We start from the raw sequence: 16566 nt of genomic DNA on the forward strand, positions 1-16566 counted from the left end.
CACTGTTTTCGGAGCAGATTGTTCCATATACAATGTAGGATGGGGACACATCATCCTATTGGTTCGGGACACGTAGTTCCGTTGTTTTGGGACATATCGTCCCATCGGTTCGGACACAGCTTTCTATTGTTCCGGGACACATCGTCCCGGTTTGTTAGGACACATCGTCCCAGTTTGTTAAGACACATCGTCCCGGTTTGTTAGGACACATCGTCCCGGTTTGTTAGGACACATCGTCCCAGTTTTTTAGAATACATCGTCCCATTATTTCGGGACAAATTGGTTCAGTACTGTGACATATTACCCCTACATACCTTCGTACCACCAAATAACAGTCACTGTCCACGTTTTGTTTCTGTCTACTTTAACCAATCAGATAATATATTCACTCACACACACCGTTTAACGCCAATTTGACCTGGACCTCAAATAAAAGTTGTTCTGTCGACAATTATATTCACAATAACGGTATCTGTTACAACAATATACAATAGCTTGGCAGTGTGTGACTGTAGGGTACAGTTTTATGTATACGTCTGATCATGAATGTATTCGATAAAACTAATTATATACACTATATATACACTACTACATTATATGTTCAATAGGGTGAATATACTTAGATCAACTTTCTGTCATATTTAGCGTCATGTAACACCATGGTTACAATGCCATATGTGATTAGTGGTGTCAGAATGGTTTACTTCGATTTTCTTCTTATTTTTTTCCCAATGATATCATTTTTGAAGGATTAAACATCTACAGAAATATAACTATCCTCAAAGACGTAATACGTTACAGATGGTCTTACGCCTGTGTTTCATTATTTCTGACACCGCGCCTTATAGTTTACATATAACTTTGATGTAAATATAGTCCAAATACATATCATGAACATTGGACCTTCTGTCGTTAACTTGCCATTAGCGATGATCTGTAATAGTCTTGTTCTGATATAAATGGTTACTGCACCTACATCGTTGTGACCTTGACCTAATTATTCAAGCACTGTGCAGGCATGTTATCCGTAAGTGAAATCCAGAAACAGGAAAGTAGAATGCCTGCGGTGTAGTCTATGTTCTACCCCACTGATCACTAACCACTGAGCCTTTTTTTAATTTGAGTATGTCATTTATTGCTTGATAGTTTAATTGATCAGTGACAGACATATGATATATCGACCTCTATATATAGGTACTTCCTAGGTATATAGTACGTGCAGATACATTATTGATGTCTGTTCACAGTGTCGGCGCTCTGATCTGAAGCGTAGGTGTACTTTCCGCGGGATGATGAGGGTGTAAAACGGTGGGCGGGGCTTTCCTAAACCAACTACACTTGTCGTACTCGAATTTGGACGTGAATCATAACTTCACGGATTAGTGGGTGAATTGAATTGTATATCTATTATATAAAGTCTGGGTATGATCGACCTAGTCGCCTTGTACACAGCTCTCCATGTATGTAGTGTGTGCAGTGGACCTGGGCGTCACATAGGGAGCTAATTTGTACAGGTAAATTACAGGTGAGGGAATACCACTCCACTGGACATAGCTCGGCGGAACAGGTGGCTCCATGGCCCTGTAATTTATGGACAAAGATCTCGACAAAGGGCAAGTGGAAGGTAAAGTTAAAAGTACTATATATTGCTTAATACATACAGGCGTATAAATAGATAAATATAAATATACCAGGCTGAAAATCGATCGACTTTACTCCCTGCTCTAGATAATTGCTTCTTTTGGAATGGTAAATCAACAAAACTATTGGCATGCATTGAGTATTCATATCGACAGATCTTTTGAATTTCATTGTAAAAGCAATATAAACAGAGCTTTGAAATGTTATCAGCAGAAATCGGAAGTCTTTCTAGTCTTTTCTGTAAAAGTAATTTATTTCTCAGTATATACATGTGTGAAGGGTAACCTAAAAGCCTATGTACTTTGGCTAAAGAAGTATGTTTATAGATTAAATGATAAATTTGGGACGTGGTGGAACTTTGAGTGGAAATCGTGCAGGTGAAAACGTCTCACGTGGGCCGAGTTATGGTCTTATAGGAAATTCATGTAGCCGTGCACGTTTGTCTTTGTTGAGTCATCAGGGAGCAAGGATCCTGGTTTTCTGTAAAACTAATGTGAACAAATATCCTGGTTTTCTGTTAAATCGTGTAAACAGGTATCCTGGTTATGTTCTGAAGAGTAAACGTATTTTAAGCCATTAGATCGAGTGAGCAGGGATCCTGATTTTCTCCAAGACACAAAGAAGGTATTTGCTGTAAGGTCAAACGCCTCTTTATCATATACATTTGTATTCGCATCTTTGCGGAACGGTTTCATATACGGTTAATTGTATACAGATACTTATAATCCCATTAACAGAATACAGACACGACTATCGCTTACCTGATCTCAACCAGTCAACACGATAGTGGAAATGTCTATTCTCGTCACATTTCATGTACGACAACTTTCAAATGACATTAAAAGATGATATCTATATATTATAGTAAACATAATAATACCAGTCTGAAATTAACGTAAATCTTGGAATTAACACATGTGTTCGATTACCGTCGGGTTATTTTCTGATTCTGGGATGACATAATTTATTCTAACAAGGTACCGCTAGACTTCCATTTTTTAATCGAAGATACCAGAGTATAGTATATAGATGGTATTAAATGATCTCCCGTTAAATAGTATATGATTTAACGAGTACGGTAAAATATAGGCAGGGTTGAAATTGTCTTAGTCATTATCGCTATGTCGAATAATATAACAGTGTAATAATCGCCATGTCATATAATATTTCAATGTAATTATCACTATGTCCTGTTATCTCAATATAATTCTCGCTTTGTCATATAATATATCAATGTAATTCTCGCTGTCACATAATATTTAATATTATATATTAATGTATTTATTTCTCCGTATGCTGCATGTCTCCATGTTATTGCAAATCTAAGTGTATTTTTCAGTTCGTACTTTGTTAAATGGATGGGTCCTTTTTACTGTTGAATACGTTCACTGTTACTGATTCCTGATTCTGTGTTGTTGAGTTATAACATTTTATTGTGGTCGGTGTAGATGGATTTACACCGTACCCGGTCGTTATAATGGTACTATATTGTGGCCGGTGTAGATGGGTTTATACCGTATCCGGTCATTATAATGGTACTATATTGTGGCCGGTGTAGATGGGTTTATACCGTATCCGGTCATTATAATGGTACTATATTGTGGCCGGTGTAGATGGGTTTACACCGTACCCGGTCGTTATGATGGTACTATATTGTGGCCGGTGTAGAAGGGTTAATACCGTATCCGGTCGTTATAATGGAACTATATTGTGGTCGGTGTAGATGGGTTTATACCGTACCCGGTCGTTATGATGGTACTATATTGTGGTCGGTGTAGATGGGTTTACACCGTACCCGGTCGTTATGATGGTACTATATTGTGGTCGGTGTAGATGGGTTTATACCGTACCCGGTCGTTATAATGGTACTATATTGTGGCCGGTGTAGATGGGTTTACACCGTACCCGGTCGTTATATTGGAACTATATTGTGGTCGGTGTAGATGGGTTTATACCGTACCCGGTCGTTATAATGGTACTATATTGTGGCCGGTGTAGATGGGTTTACACCGTACCTGGTCGTTATAATGGTACTATATTGTGGCCGGTGTAGATGGGTTTACACCGTACCTGGTCGTTATGATGGTACTATATTGTGGCCGGTGTAGATGGGTTTACACCGTACCTGGTCGTTATAATGGTACTATATTGTGGCCGGTGTAGATGGGTTTACACCGTACCCGGTCGTTATAATGGTACTATATTGTGGCCGGTGTAGATGGATTTACACCGTACCCGGTCGTTATGATGGTACTATATTGTGGCCGGTGTAGATGGGTTTATACCGTATCCGGTCATTATAATGGTACTATATTGTGGCCGGTGTAGATGGGTTTATACCGTACCCGGTCGTTATGATGGTACTATATTGTGGCCGGTGTAGATGGGTTTATACCGTACCCGGTCGTTATAATGGTACTATATTGTGGCCGGTGTAGATGGGTTTATACCGTACCCGGTCGTTATAATGGTACTATATTGTGGCCGGTGTAGATGGGTTTATACCGTACCCGGTCGTTATAATGGTACTATATTGTGGCCGGTATAGATGGGTTTATACCGTACCCGGTCGTTATAATGGTACTATATTGTGGCCGGTATAGATGGGTTTACACCGTACCCGGTCGTTATAATGGTACAATATTGTGGCCGGTGTAGATGGATTTACACCGTACCTGGTCGTTATGATGGTACTATATTGTGGCCGGTGTAGATGGGTTTATACCGTACCCGGTCGTTATAATGGTACAATATTGTGGCCGGTGTAGATGGGTTTATACCGTACCCGGTCGTTATAATGGTACTATATTGTGGCCGGTGTAGATGGGTTTATACTGTACCCGGTCGTTATAATGGTACTATATTGTGGCCGGTGTAGATGGGTTTATACCGTATCCGGTCGTTATAATGGTACTATATTGTGGCCGGTGTAGATGGGTTTATACCGTATCCGGTCGTTATAATGGTACTATATTGTGGCCGGTGTAGATGGATTTACACCGTACCCGGTCGTTATAATGGTACTATATTGTGGCCGGTGTAGATGGGTTTACACCGTACCCGGTCGTTATAATGGTACTATATTGTGGCCGGTGTAGATGGATTTACACCGTACCCGGTCGTTATAATGGTACTATATTGTGGCCGGTGTAGATGGGTTTATACCGTACCCGGTCGTTATAATGGTACTATATTGTGGCCGGTGTAGATGGGTTTATACCGTACCCGGTCGTTATAATGGTACTATATTGTGGCCGGTGTAGATGGGTTTATACCGTACCCGGTCGTTATAATGGTACTATATTGTGGCCGGTGTAGATGGGTTTATACCGTACCCGGTCGTTATAATGGTACTATATTGTGGCCGGTGTAGATGGGTTTATACCGTACCCGGTCGTTATGATGGTACTATATTGTGGCCGGTGTAGATGGGTTTATACCGTACCCGGTCGTTATAATGGTACTATATTGTGACGGGTGTAGATGGGTTTATACCGTACCCGGTCGTTATAATGGTACTATATTGTGGCCGGTGTAGATGGGTTTATACCGTACCCGGTCGTTATAATGGTACTATATTGTGGCCGGTGTAGATGGGTTTATACCGTACCCGGTCGTTATAATGGTACTATATTGTGGCCGGTGTAGATGGGTTTATACCGTACCCGGTCGTTATGATGGTACTATATTGTGGCCGGTGTAGATGGGTTTATACCGTATCCGGTCGTTATAATGGTACTATATTGTGGCCGGTGTAGATGGGTTTACACCGTACCCGGTCGTTATAATGGTACTATATTGTGGTCGGTGTAGATGGATTTACACCGTACCCGGTCGTTATAATGGTACTATATTGTGGCCGGTGTAGATGGGTTTACACCGTACCCGGTCGTTATAATGGTACTATATTGTGACGGGTGTAGATGGGTTTATACCGTACCCGGTCGTTATAATGGTACTATATTGTGACGGGTGTAGATGGGTTTATACCGTACCCGGTCGTTATGATGGTACTATATTGTGACGGGTGTAGATGGGTTTATACCGTACCCGGTCGTTATAATGGTACTATATTGTGACGGGTGTAGATGGGTTTATACCGTACCCGGTCGTTATAATGGTACTATATTGTGACGGGTGTAGATGGGTTTATACCGTACCCGGTCGTTATGATGGTACTATATTGTGGCCGGTGTAGATGGGTTTACACCGTATCCGGTCGTTATGATGGTACTATATTGTGGCCGGTGTAGATGGATTTACACCGTACCTGGTCGTTATGATGGTACTATATTGTGGTCGGTGTAGATGGGTTTATACTGTACCCGGTCGTTATAATGGTACTATATTGTGGCCGGTGTAGATGGGTTTATACCGTACCCGGTCGTTATGATGGTACTATATTGTGGCCGGTGTAGATGGGTTTATACCGTACCCGGTCGTTATGATGGTACTATATTGTGGCCGGTGTAGATGGGTTTATACGTACCCGGTCGTTATGATGGTACTATATTGTGGCCGGTGTAGATGGATTTACACCGTACCCGGTCGTTATGATGGTACTATATTGTGGCCGGTGTAGATGGGTTTACACCGTACCCGGTCGTTATAATGGTACTATATTGTGGCCGGTGTAGATGGGTTTACACCGTACCCGGTCGTTATAATGGTACTATATTGTGGCCGGTGTAGATGGGTTTACACCGTACCCGGTCGTTATAATGGTACTATATTGTGGCCGGTGTAGATGGGTTTACACCGTACCCGGTCGTTATAATGGTACTATATTGTGGCCGGTGTAGATGGGTTTACACCGTACCCGGTCGTTATAATGGTACTATATTGTGGCCGGTGTAGATGGGTTTATACCGTACCCGGTCGTTATGATGGTACTATATTGTGGCCGGTGTAGATGGGTTTATACCGTACCCGGTCGTTATGATGGTACTATATTGTGGCCGGTGTAGATGGATTTACACCGTACCCGGTCGTTATAATGGTACTATATTGTGGCCGGTGTAGATGGGTTTATACCGTACCCGGTCGTTATAATGGTACTATATTGTGGCCGGTGTAGATGGGTTTACACCGTACCCGGTCGTTATAATGGTACTATATTGTGGCCGGTGTAGATGGGTTTATACCGTACCCGGTCATTACAATGGTACTATATTGTCGCCGGTGTAGATGGGTTTATACCGTACCCGGTCGTTATGATGGTACTATATTGTGGCGGGTGTAGATGGGTTTATACCGTACCCGGTCGTTATGATGGTACTATATTGTGGCCGGTGTAGATGGATTTATACCGTACCCGGTCGTTATGATGGTGCTATATTGTCGCCGGTGTAGATGGATTTACACCGTACCCGGTCGTTATAATGGTACTAATGACTGTGCTGATCGTACAGATGACTAATATTTGTGCGTATTTGATTAAATGACAGGTATTTTTCAGTTCATTAACAGATAATATTCGTTCCATTTTGATCACTCTCATTCATTAACAGATAATCTTCTTTCCATTTTGATCACTGTATCTATTTGAGTAGATTTACGTCCGTTTCACTGCTACCAAATGGATAAGTTACAATATTGTTTGGGAGTCTTGGTCTGCTAATACTTTATACACACTAGGATAGGTCCAAATACACACTGTCTGTAACATCTCGGGTCCCTGTGATACTTTATACACACTAGGATAGCTCCAAATACACACTGTCTGTAACATATCAGGTCCCTGTGATACCAACTAGATAATTATCCAGCAGAGGATGGTTAACAGACTATATTGACACGTACCCAATCATGAATGATTAGTACAACTGCCATTACTAAGATGCTGAATCGAAAAGCTCCTTTGGGACAATCGCTACGAATCTGTACACACAGACTGGCCAATCAGAAAGCGACATAGAATTTTTCAATTATAGATATGTTTTATAATGCCGTGATTTATAAATCGCATGTTTTCGTACAGTAGATATTTGGAGTTTAAATAACTTGATTATCCACAGATGAATCTTAATTTATTCAAACCTTTAAAATCGTGCATCTTTGCCTGAGAATGTCAACATGTCCTCATTAAATGACAACGATCATTGTGGTAATGTATATCCGGCTACAGCCATCTAATTACAGTTAGGTTTAAAACACAAATCGGAGGGAATTTCCTGGTACTTCTCGTCAACAATATTTCTTTTTTGATTGTAAAAATGAAGAAAAAAACTTTTGTACCCGACACAAAACTAGGAGAGATTGGATTTTCAAAGCTAATGATTATGTAAAACTTAACATGTACAGTGGTATCACTACCGGTTACTGTCTATCCAAAGGGGACTGAACCTGTACAGTGGTATCGCTACCGGTTACTGTCTATCCAAAGGGGACTGAACATGTACAGTGGTATCACTGCCGGTTACTGTCTATCCAAAGGGGACTGAACATGTACAGTGGTATCGCTACCGGTTACTGTCTATCCAAAGGGGACTGAACATGTACAGTGGTATCACTACCGGTTACCCTCTGTCCAAATGGGACTGATCATGTACAGTGGTATCACTGCCGGTTACTGTCTATCCAAATGGGACTGATCATGTACAGTGGTATCACTACCGGTTACCCTCTGTCCAAAGGGGACTGAACCTGTACAGTGGTATCACTACCGGTTACTGTCTATCCAAAGGAGACTGGACATGTACAGTGGTATCACTACCGGTTACTGTCTATCCAAAGGGGACTGATCATGTACAGTGGTATCACTGCCGGTTACTGTCTATCCAAAGGGGACTGATCATGTACAGTGGTATCACTGCCGGTTACTGTCTATCCAAAGGGGACTTAACATGTACAGTGGTATCGCTACCGGTTACTGTCTATCCAAAGGAGACTGGACATGTACAGTGGTATCACTGCCGGTTACTGTCTATCCAAAGGGGACTGAACCTGTACAGTGGTATCACTGCCGGTTACTGTCTATCCAAAGGGGACTGATCATGTACAGTGGTATCACTGCCGGTTACTGTCTATCCAAAGGGGACTGGACATGTACAGTGGTATCACTGCCGGTTACCCTCTGTCCAAAGGGGACTGGACATGTACAGTGGTATCACTGCCGGTTACCCTCTGTCCAAAGGGGACTGAACCTGTACAGTGGTATCACTGCCGGTTACCCTCTGTCCAAAGGGGACTGGACATGTACAGTGGTATCACTGCCGGTTACCCTCTGTCCAAAGGGGACTGAACCTGTACAGTGGTATCACTGCCGGTTACTGTCTATCCAAAGGGGACTGGACATGTACAGTGGTATCACTGCCGGTTACCCTCTGTCCAAAGGGGACTGGACATGTACAGTGGTATCACTGCCGGTTACCCTCTGTCCAAAGGGGACTGAACCTGTACAGTGGTATCACTGCCGGTTACTGTCTATCCAAAGGGGACTGAACCTGTACAGTGGTATCACTGCCGGTTACCCTCTGTCCAAAGGGGACTGGACATGTACAGTGGTATCACTGCCGGTTACTGTCTATCCAAAGGAGACTGAACCAGTACAGTGGTATCACTGCCGGTTACTGTCTATCCAAAGGAGACTGAACCAGTACAGTGGTATCACTACCGGTTACTCTCTGTCCAAAGGAGACTGAACATGTACAGTGGTATCACTGCCGGTTACCCTCTGTCCAAAGGAGACTGAACATGTACAGTGGTATCACTGCCGGTTACCCTCTGTCCAAAGGAGACTGAACATGTACAGTGGTATCACTACCGGTTACTCTCTGTCCAAAGGAGACTGAACATGTACAGTGGTATCACTACCGGTTACTCTCTGTCCAAAGGAGACTGAACATGTACAGTGGTATCACTGCCGGTTACTGTCTATCCAAAGGAGACTGAGCACAAATACCCCGACTCATATGTATTGATCATAACAAACATTATACAAACTGGGGATGGTGTCACTTTGTTACATGTATGTTTCGCCATCACATTAGACATCGTCTAACCTACCTCGTGGTTGGTAAACATGATGCGCCACACGGTTTTTATGGTGTTGGGCTTTACGGTATCTACAGTCCACACGTTTATCTTTACACGGCTTTCCCCTTCGGACCTCACCTGTACACGACCTTTATATCGGGTTTGAAGTAAAACGAAGGACATAAATTACAATATCATTTCCGTACGATCATCCTGAGTACCACACTACCTGGTACTGGACTCGACCCGGATGAGCAAGGAAATTGATCCGGAAATAAACGAGTGGAAATATTAAATCCCTTCAGCAAGTTGTGAATATCAGGCGTTCCGGAAGTACATGCGTTTCTTCTCACGTGACATCCGTCATACTGCCTCACGTTAAATCCAGAAAAGTAACCGACGGTATAATTATACATATGTATATACATTGTGTACGTAGGCTAAATAATGAAGAGTATGGTCTCGGTACCATTCTGATGGTTTAATATTGCGGTACATGAGGGGCGCTGCCACCCGATTTTACGTAGAATTAGGTCACGGAGACTTACCTGTGACCTGTTTGATCAGGTTTATATGACTGAACAATCCACGTGTGTATGAATGTGACGTGACCAAGAAAGTTAACATTCTATACGGATATATAGACTTTCTGATCTATATCTGCCAAAAAAATTAATAACATATATATATATGAGGTACTGTAAACCGATACCCTTAGGTTTACACAATCTTAATCGTACAATAGAGTCGCTTACAACGTGTCAGTTGTTACGCTACAGTCAAATGTCGAATATCAACAAGGCTACTTTAAACATTAAATCTGGCCACCTAAAACGCTAATGTACACGATACACTCTTCAGGAGATTTGGGATTTAGATTAATACACCAGTTTTGGTCACCTTGCCAGAAACGACGAGATTAGGTCACCCCGAATTGACACTTAACACCAATAATGGTCAATATAGGGATTTAAGACGACAAAAGACGTTTATGCTTTGGTAAAGTGAATAACCCGTCAATCAAATGTGTGCTGTCTAAATATATTCTCTAGTTCGAAATTTGTTTCAACTTCACCGTATCTGTACATCCAAAGTATTCGTAGGACCAAATAAATACTATTGAAAAGTCGTGTTACGTTTACATGACGTTTCATATCCCAATGTATATCTGAGCGTATTTAATGTATGTCATTGTTACCTTAGAGTGTTGAGGTTTCAAACCAATTCCTTCAATTGAGAACCTGAGCAAGACCAAGATAAAATTAAGAAAAAAATATTATGTACATCATTTGAATTACGGGGATGGATTTAATACTTGAGTAGAAAATATGTCACCTGATATGATCAGGATCTGATAATTGGCATGACTTGGCAAACTTTATGTCAATGTCCTGACCCGGCAACTCATCATTCAAAAAGATTAGGCCTATTGTAACACCGGAAACAACTTCCGGTGAAATTCCATCCGGAGATCAAAATGATTGTATATCGATTTCTTTAGAATTAAGTGTAAGTAGTGCAGTCTTTCGTCGCCATTGCTTTATCCGCGGTGTAGTTACACCTGTGTGGCGGTCAGACTGACAGGTGTATATATAACATAGACTAATATCTACACTATCGGTACCCGGTACACGTATAGTCCCTTTAGAAGTGGGTTTGGAAGTTTAAGGACGTCACAATGTAGCTGCCCACACATTCATACTTCATTTATCATACACACTTTAATTGCAACATAATCCTGTTATATATAGTTATTTCATAAAGGAAGGGCAGTACGTTAAAAAGAAACGTTATATTCATATAAATATTGATTGCGGGGATTCCAGACCGTCATCCTTCGATTGTCACAGATCAGATATAGCATAGATATAAATCCAATACCGCCTTCCTAATATAGTTTACTTGCCTATATATAGCATTCTGATCTAATCAGGAAGAACAAAGTTGTTATACATAAGACTGACGTCGCTCTGATAGTACAACAATGTACAGGTACAACCTTTATACAGAGGTACTTTATGTGGTCCGTGGTGGTTACCTATATATGTACAGGTACAACCTTTATACAGAGGTACATACTTTATGTGGTCCGTGGTGGTAACCTATATATGTACAGTGTATATGTATGGTACACTAATTAATGAGGTCATAGCTGATGTACGGAGTAAAGAGTACATATGTCTTATTTATCTTTACAGCCACTAGAGGTAACTAAATGGATGTCGTTGAGTCGTGCTCCACGCCAGAGGGTGCTGTCCAGGCTGTCCATTGGTGTGTGAGTCAAGGTGTCGACAAGCTGCACGTACTTAAAGAACTGATAAATAAACACTTCCGGTTCCAAGCAAAAATCTCCAGTCAGCCAGATTTATGTACAGATATTCTTCTCAAGGTCATTGAAAGCGGGAATGATGAACTTCTTGAGGTTATTTTACCGCACGTGAGCGAAGACTTCCTGTTACAAAACTGGGTCGGGAAAACACTCGTAACAAGGCTTCTCTGCATTGCTGTTGAAAATGGAAACAGTAAAATTGTACGCTTACTCAGTGGGCGTGGAGCTGAAGGAGCAACAGATAGTTCCTATCGTGGCCGACCCATGCTTCATCTCGCAGTTTTGGCGGGACATTTGGATGTGGCAGGGGAACTATTGGCTGCTGGAGCCGACGTCATGTCAACCGATATTAGGAGGGACCCGCTTCTGACGACTGTGATAAGTGATTCTACAGAACAAAGGAAGGTAAATTGGAATACACATATATGCCTACTAACAGTATTTCAAAGTATTGCTTTGTTTCCCGCATATTTAATTATATAGGCATCGACTTTTATTGAAATGCAAATATTTTCTTGTACATTGTATAAGCAATAAGGTCGTATAGAGAGACATTCTGATAACATTTCACACAGTATCAACGTGTCTGTTGACTACGAATCGGTCACTATGAACTTCATATGCAATATACATCCAACTTTATTGCAAACACGTTTATAAAATAAGATGAAACACTCCTTTCATACCAACACGAAATCGTCCTCTATCTGTTCGCCAATATATTTCATATTATCTTAAGGTTCTCGATCACCCTTGATTCCTTGTCCATATACCGGTGGTACCATATGGTCCCCGTTGATATGTTCTACCCATAATGTACACTCTTTGTGCCTATTAAATCGTTCCTTATGAAATCTATAAACTTAATTAAAGAAACGTCTTTTATGTTGCACTGTAAACTTTAGTTCTGTCTTGATTAACTGGGCATTGTAGTAGCTTGAATTAAATTTGATTCGATTATCTTTCCAGTAACGGTTCTAGCGAGATTTACAACTTTGCCTGGTAAACTGTTTCTAGTCATCAACTACTCTCACTGCATTAAAACATGTTTCCTTCTATTCCGGCACGAATGCTGTTTTTCTAGCTTTGTGATAGTCTCTTGTTCCGGTCTCATTGGACACTTTGAGCATATTTCGGCCGTTTTTGGCTTAGTCGGTCAATGCCGTTAATTATTCTAAACATGTAGATGACCTCGCTCTCTTTTTCTCCTGTATTCCACTTTGTACGTTTTCTCTTGAGTCCATACACCTGTTTTGTTGCACGTCGTTATACTCTATTGTCTGTGTATCTTTTGTGAGTATTGGACTCCATACCGTAACGTCATACTCTAGATGACGTCTCATTAGGGCTTTGTACAAGGGCATGAACATTTGGTTATTTAGGGTTATAAAGGTTTTTCTTTTAAGCCCGGTCATTCTGTTTGCTTTTTGATACATTCTGCCACATGAAGACTGAATTTAAGCGAGCTGTCGAATATGAGACCAAAATCTTCTTTTTGATTTACTATAAGACCAAGATCTTCTTGTGAAATGATTTACATTTTCTAATTCTTTGACTGAATAAGCATCACTTTTTGTAATATATCTGTCAGAAATGATCGAATCCAATCCAATAATTTCCCCTTGATTCCACTTTCCATCTTTTAGACAAGTCTGATGTGAGGCACACTGTCAGAGGCTAACGGAAGTCTGGGGTATATTCGTGACGTTGCCTTTGTCCATTTCCTCAATTAGGTCGTTAAAGAAATTATAGTAGTTGGGGGGCGGTAGCACCGTTAATGAGATTGTTTCAGGAAGTTGCTCCATGATGGTGTCCTTGATAATGGATTCTATCTGAGTAACGGTGATTTCGTCGCGAGAGGATAGTATATTAAGTAGTTTGCTACACCTATTTTCGACCTAATAAACACCGTTTAATTTGAATTCTTGTCTTCCAGGAAGAAAAGGTTGTATGGTTATTAAAGAAAGGAGCAGATCCAAAAGCGTGTGCTTCCAGCGGCAAAGAACCGATACACGTGGCCGCCGCTCACTCTGGACCAATCATCGTCCATTTGATAAAAGCCGGATGTGACGTCAACACTCAAGATCATATCAAAGGCGACACTCCACTACATATCGCTTGCGCTCGCTGTTGTGAATGTGCTATACTAACTCTTGTTCAGCATGGAGCTAAGTTTAATCTTCTTAACAATCACGGTGAAACCCCACTTGAAAAATTGCTCAAATTTGCTCAGAACGTTCCAAATTTCCACTCCAAAACGAGAATTATTCTTGCTAAATCTCTGGTCAAAATAGGATTTCGAATGCCATCAAAAGATAAGAGCGAAAAATCAACATCGCGGCAATTCACGACGAGTTGGGCGAAACAAGGTTGCAGATGTATACAAAACAGTCATGGCAACCATGAAAAGTACCGGAGGTCTACAACACCTCTGTAGGTTAAAAGTCAGGGATGAGGTGAGAGGTCAATCTTTTGAGAAATCTGTGGCTTGTCTGGAAGTTCCGAAACTGGTGAAAGACTATCTAATGTTTAAAGACAGTCCGTCGTCAGTAACTACTATCAAAAGTTTGGCTGACGAATTATAAACATTCCCTAAATTATTGTTATAATTTGATATGTTTATCAGACTCTTGCAGTCGTTACGTGTTGAAGCATGAGTCGTATGTCACTACTGAGATATTTTGTACTCGTGTAGAGGTACATCTTTTAATTGGTGCCTTTGTTTGTCTAGTCATTAATATCGATTTTAAATTCCAATGAATTATTTTTTTTATCTCGAAATACAAGCTGTGCCCATCAGTTAGATAACTATGTATCATAAAGGGAGTCATTACCCGTGTGCGACATACTAAGATTGTAAGCGTGGAGGAACTCAGAAGCGGTCTTCAATACTGTTTGAGATTCTTCATTCAGTGATAGAGTTCTGAGATTTTTACTCACAACTGAGGGGCGATAACTCTCATTGGTTTACTTAGACATAGCGTTTATATCAAAATGCATGTGATCAAACCAATCCAATCAAAAAGCCGTTACCATGGTAAAGTTTAATGATATCATTTTTATCATCAAAATGCTATTTTATTCTTTTTAACTTGTGACAATTTCGATTGTGAAGAAATATTTAGAAACAATTACGAACATGTTTTTCTGCTCCATTTTCTTTAATACTTAAGGATTACTATTTTAGCATGTTTAATGTTTTAAGTTATCCCACATGATATTTTATAACTAAGCTACACTATTTACTTTGTGTATTTAAACGTTTCTAGTTTTATTAACAATTTTTTAACTTTGAACCCTGTGTACATTACAATAATGCATAAATGTACGTACGAGTGCGGGAGTGTGCATGCTAAACACGGAGAATACACTTATGCGTGTGTACGTGTGTGGCTACTTATACACCCTTGCCTGTGTACAAGTGATGGACATATTGTTAATTATAATCAAGTGTACGTGTATGCATGTGTATATTTGTATGTGTATATATATTGTTATACACAGATGTACGCGTATGGTATGTATATATTGATTATCATATATAATTAAAGCAAATGCATATGTACGTTTTGTGTATATAGTGGTAGTAATACAAAAAATTGCACGTCCGCGTGTGTACATGTACATAGATACACAAAAACGTACGCGTACGCGTTTGTGAATATGTCGATGATTGTATACACCATACCACGTGCACGTATGCGTGAATAGTAATAATTATATATAAATGCAAGTGTACTCGTGTAAGTGTGTGTACATAGTGATAATTATACACAAATGTACGTGTACGTGTGTGTACATAGTGATAATTATACACAAATGTACGTGTACGTGTGTGTACATAGTGATAATTATACACAAATGTACGTGTACGTGTGTGTACATAGTGATAATTATACACAAATGTACATGTGTGTACATAGTGATAATTATACACAAATGTACGTGTGCGTCTGTGTGTGTGTATGTGTGAATTGTAATAATTATATAAAATTGTACGTGTATGCGTGTGTGTATATAGTGATAATTATACACAAATGTACGTGTACCCGTGTGTACATAGTGATAATTATACACAAATGTACGTGTGCGTCTGTGTGTGTATGTGTGAATTGTAATAATTATAGATAATTGTACGTGTATGCGTGTGTGTATATAGTGATAATTATACACAAATGTACGTGTACCCGTGTGTACATAGTGATAATTATACACAAATTTACGTGTACCCCTGTGTACATAGTGATAATTATACACAAATGTACGTGTGTGTACATAGTGATAATTATAAACAAATGTACATGTGCGTCTGTGTGTGTGTATGTGTGAATTGTAATAATTATATAAAATTGTACGTGTATGCGTGTGTATATAGTGATAATTATACACAAATGTACGTGTACACGTGTGTACATAATGTTAATTTACACAGATATTTATTACGTCATCACTGATCTCGTCATTTTTACGCTGCCGGTGTCTTTCTTTAACATGTTGATTGAATTAAAACGATTTTAAAACAAATGTTTGTCTTTTTTTATGTCACTTCCGACTAAATGTAGCACGAAAACATCACCTAGGGAGACAAATACCCGAATGGTTGTGACGTGGACAGCAGA

At 40.2% G+C, this 16566-nt stretch overlaps 1 protein-coding gene across 1 annotated transcript; it reads left to right on the top strand.

Moving 5' to 3' along the window:
• The first annotated feature begins 2049 nt into the window (after positions 1–2049).
• LOC117316596 (ankyrin repeat and SOCS box protein 16-like) lies at positions 2050–16472 on the top strand. Its single transcript, XM_033871260.1, is given in 4 exon segments — positions 2050–2265; positions 11817–12352; positions 13884–14243; positions 14245–16472. Coding segments are annotated over 3 exon segments (1167 nt in total). The 5' UTR covers positions 2050–2265; positions 11817–11833; the 3' UTR covers positions 14533–16472.
• Positions 16473–16566: the final 94 nt, after the last annotated feature.

This window comes from Pecten maximus, chromosome 2 (genome assembly GCF_902652985.1).
Source record: "Pecten maximus chromosome 2, xPecMax1.1, whole genome shotgun sequence".
Taxonomy (NCBI): Eukaryota; Metazoa; Mollusca; class Bivalvia; order Pectinida; family Pectinidae; genus Pecten; species Pecten maximus.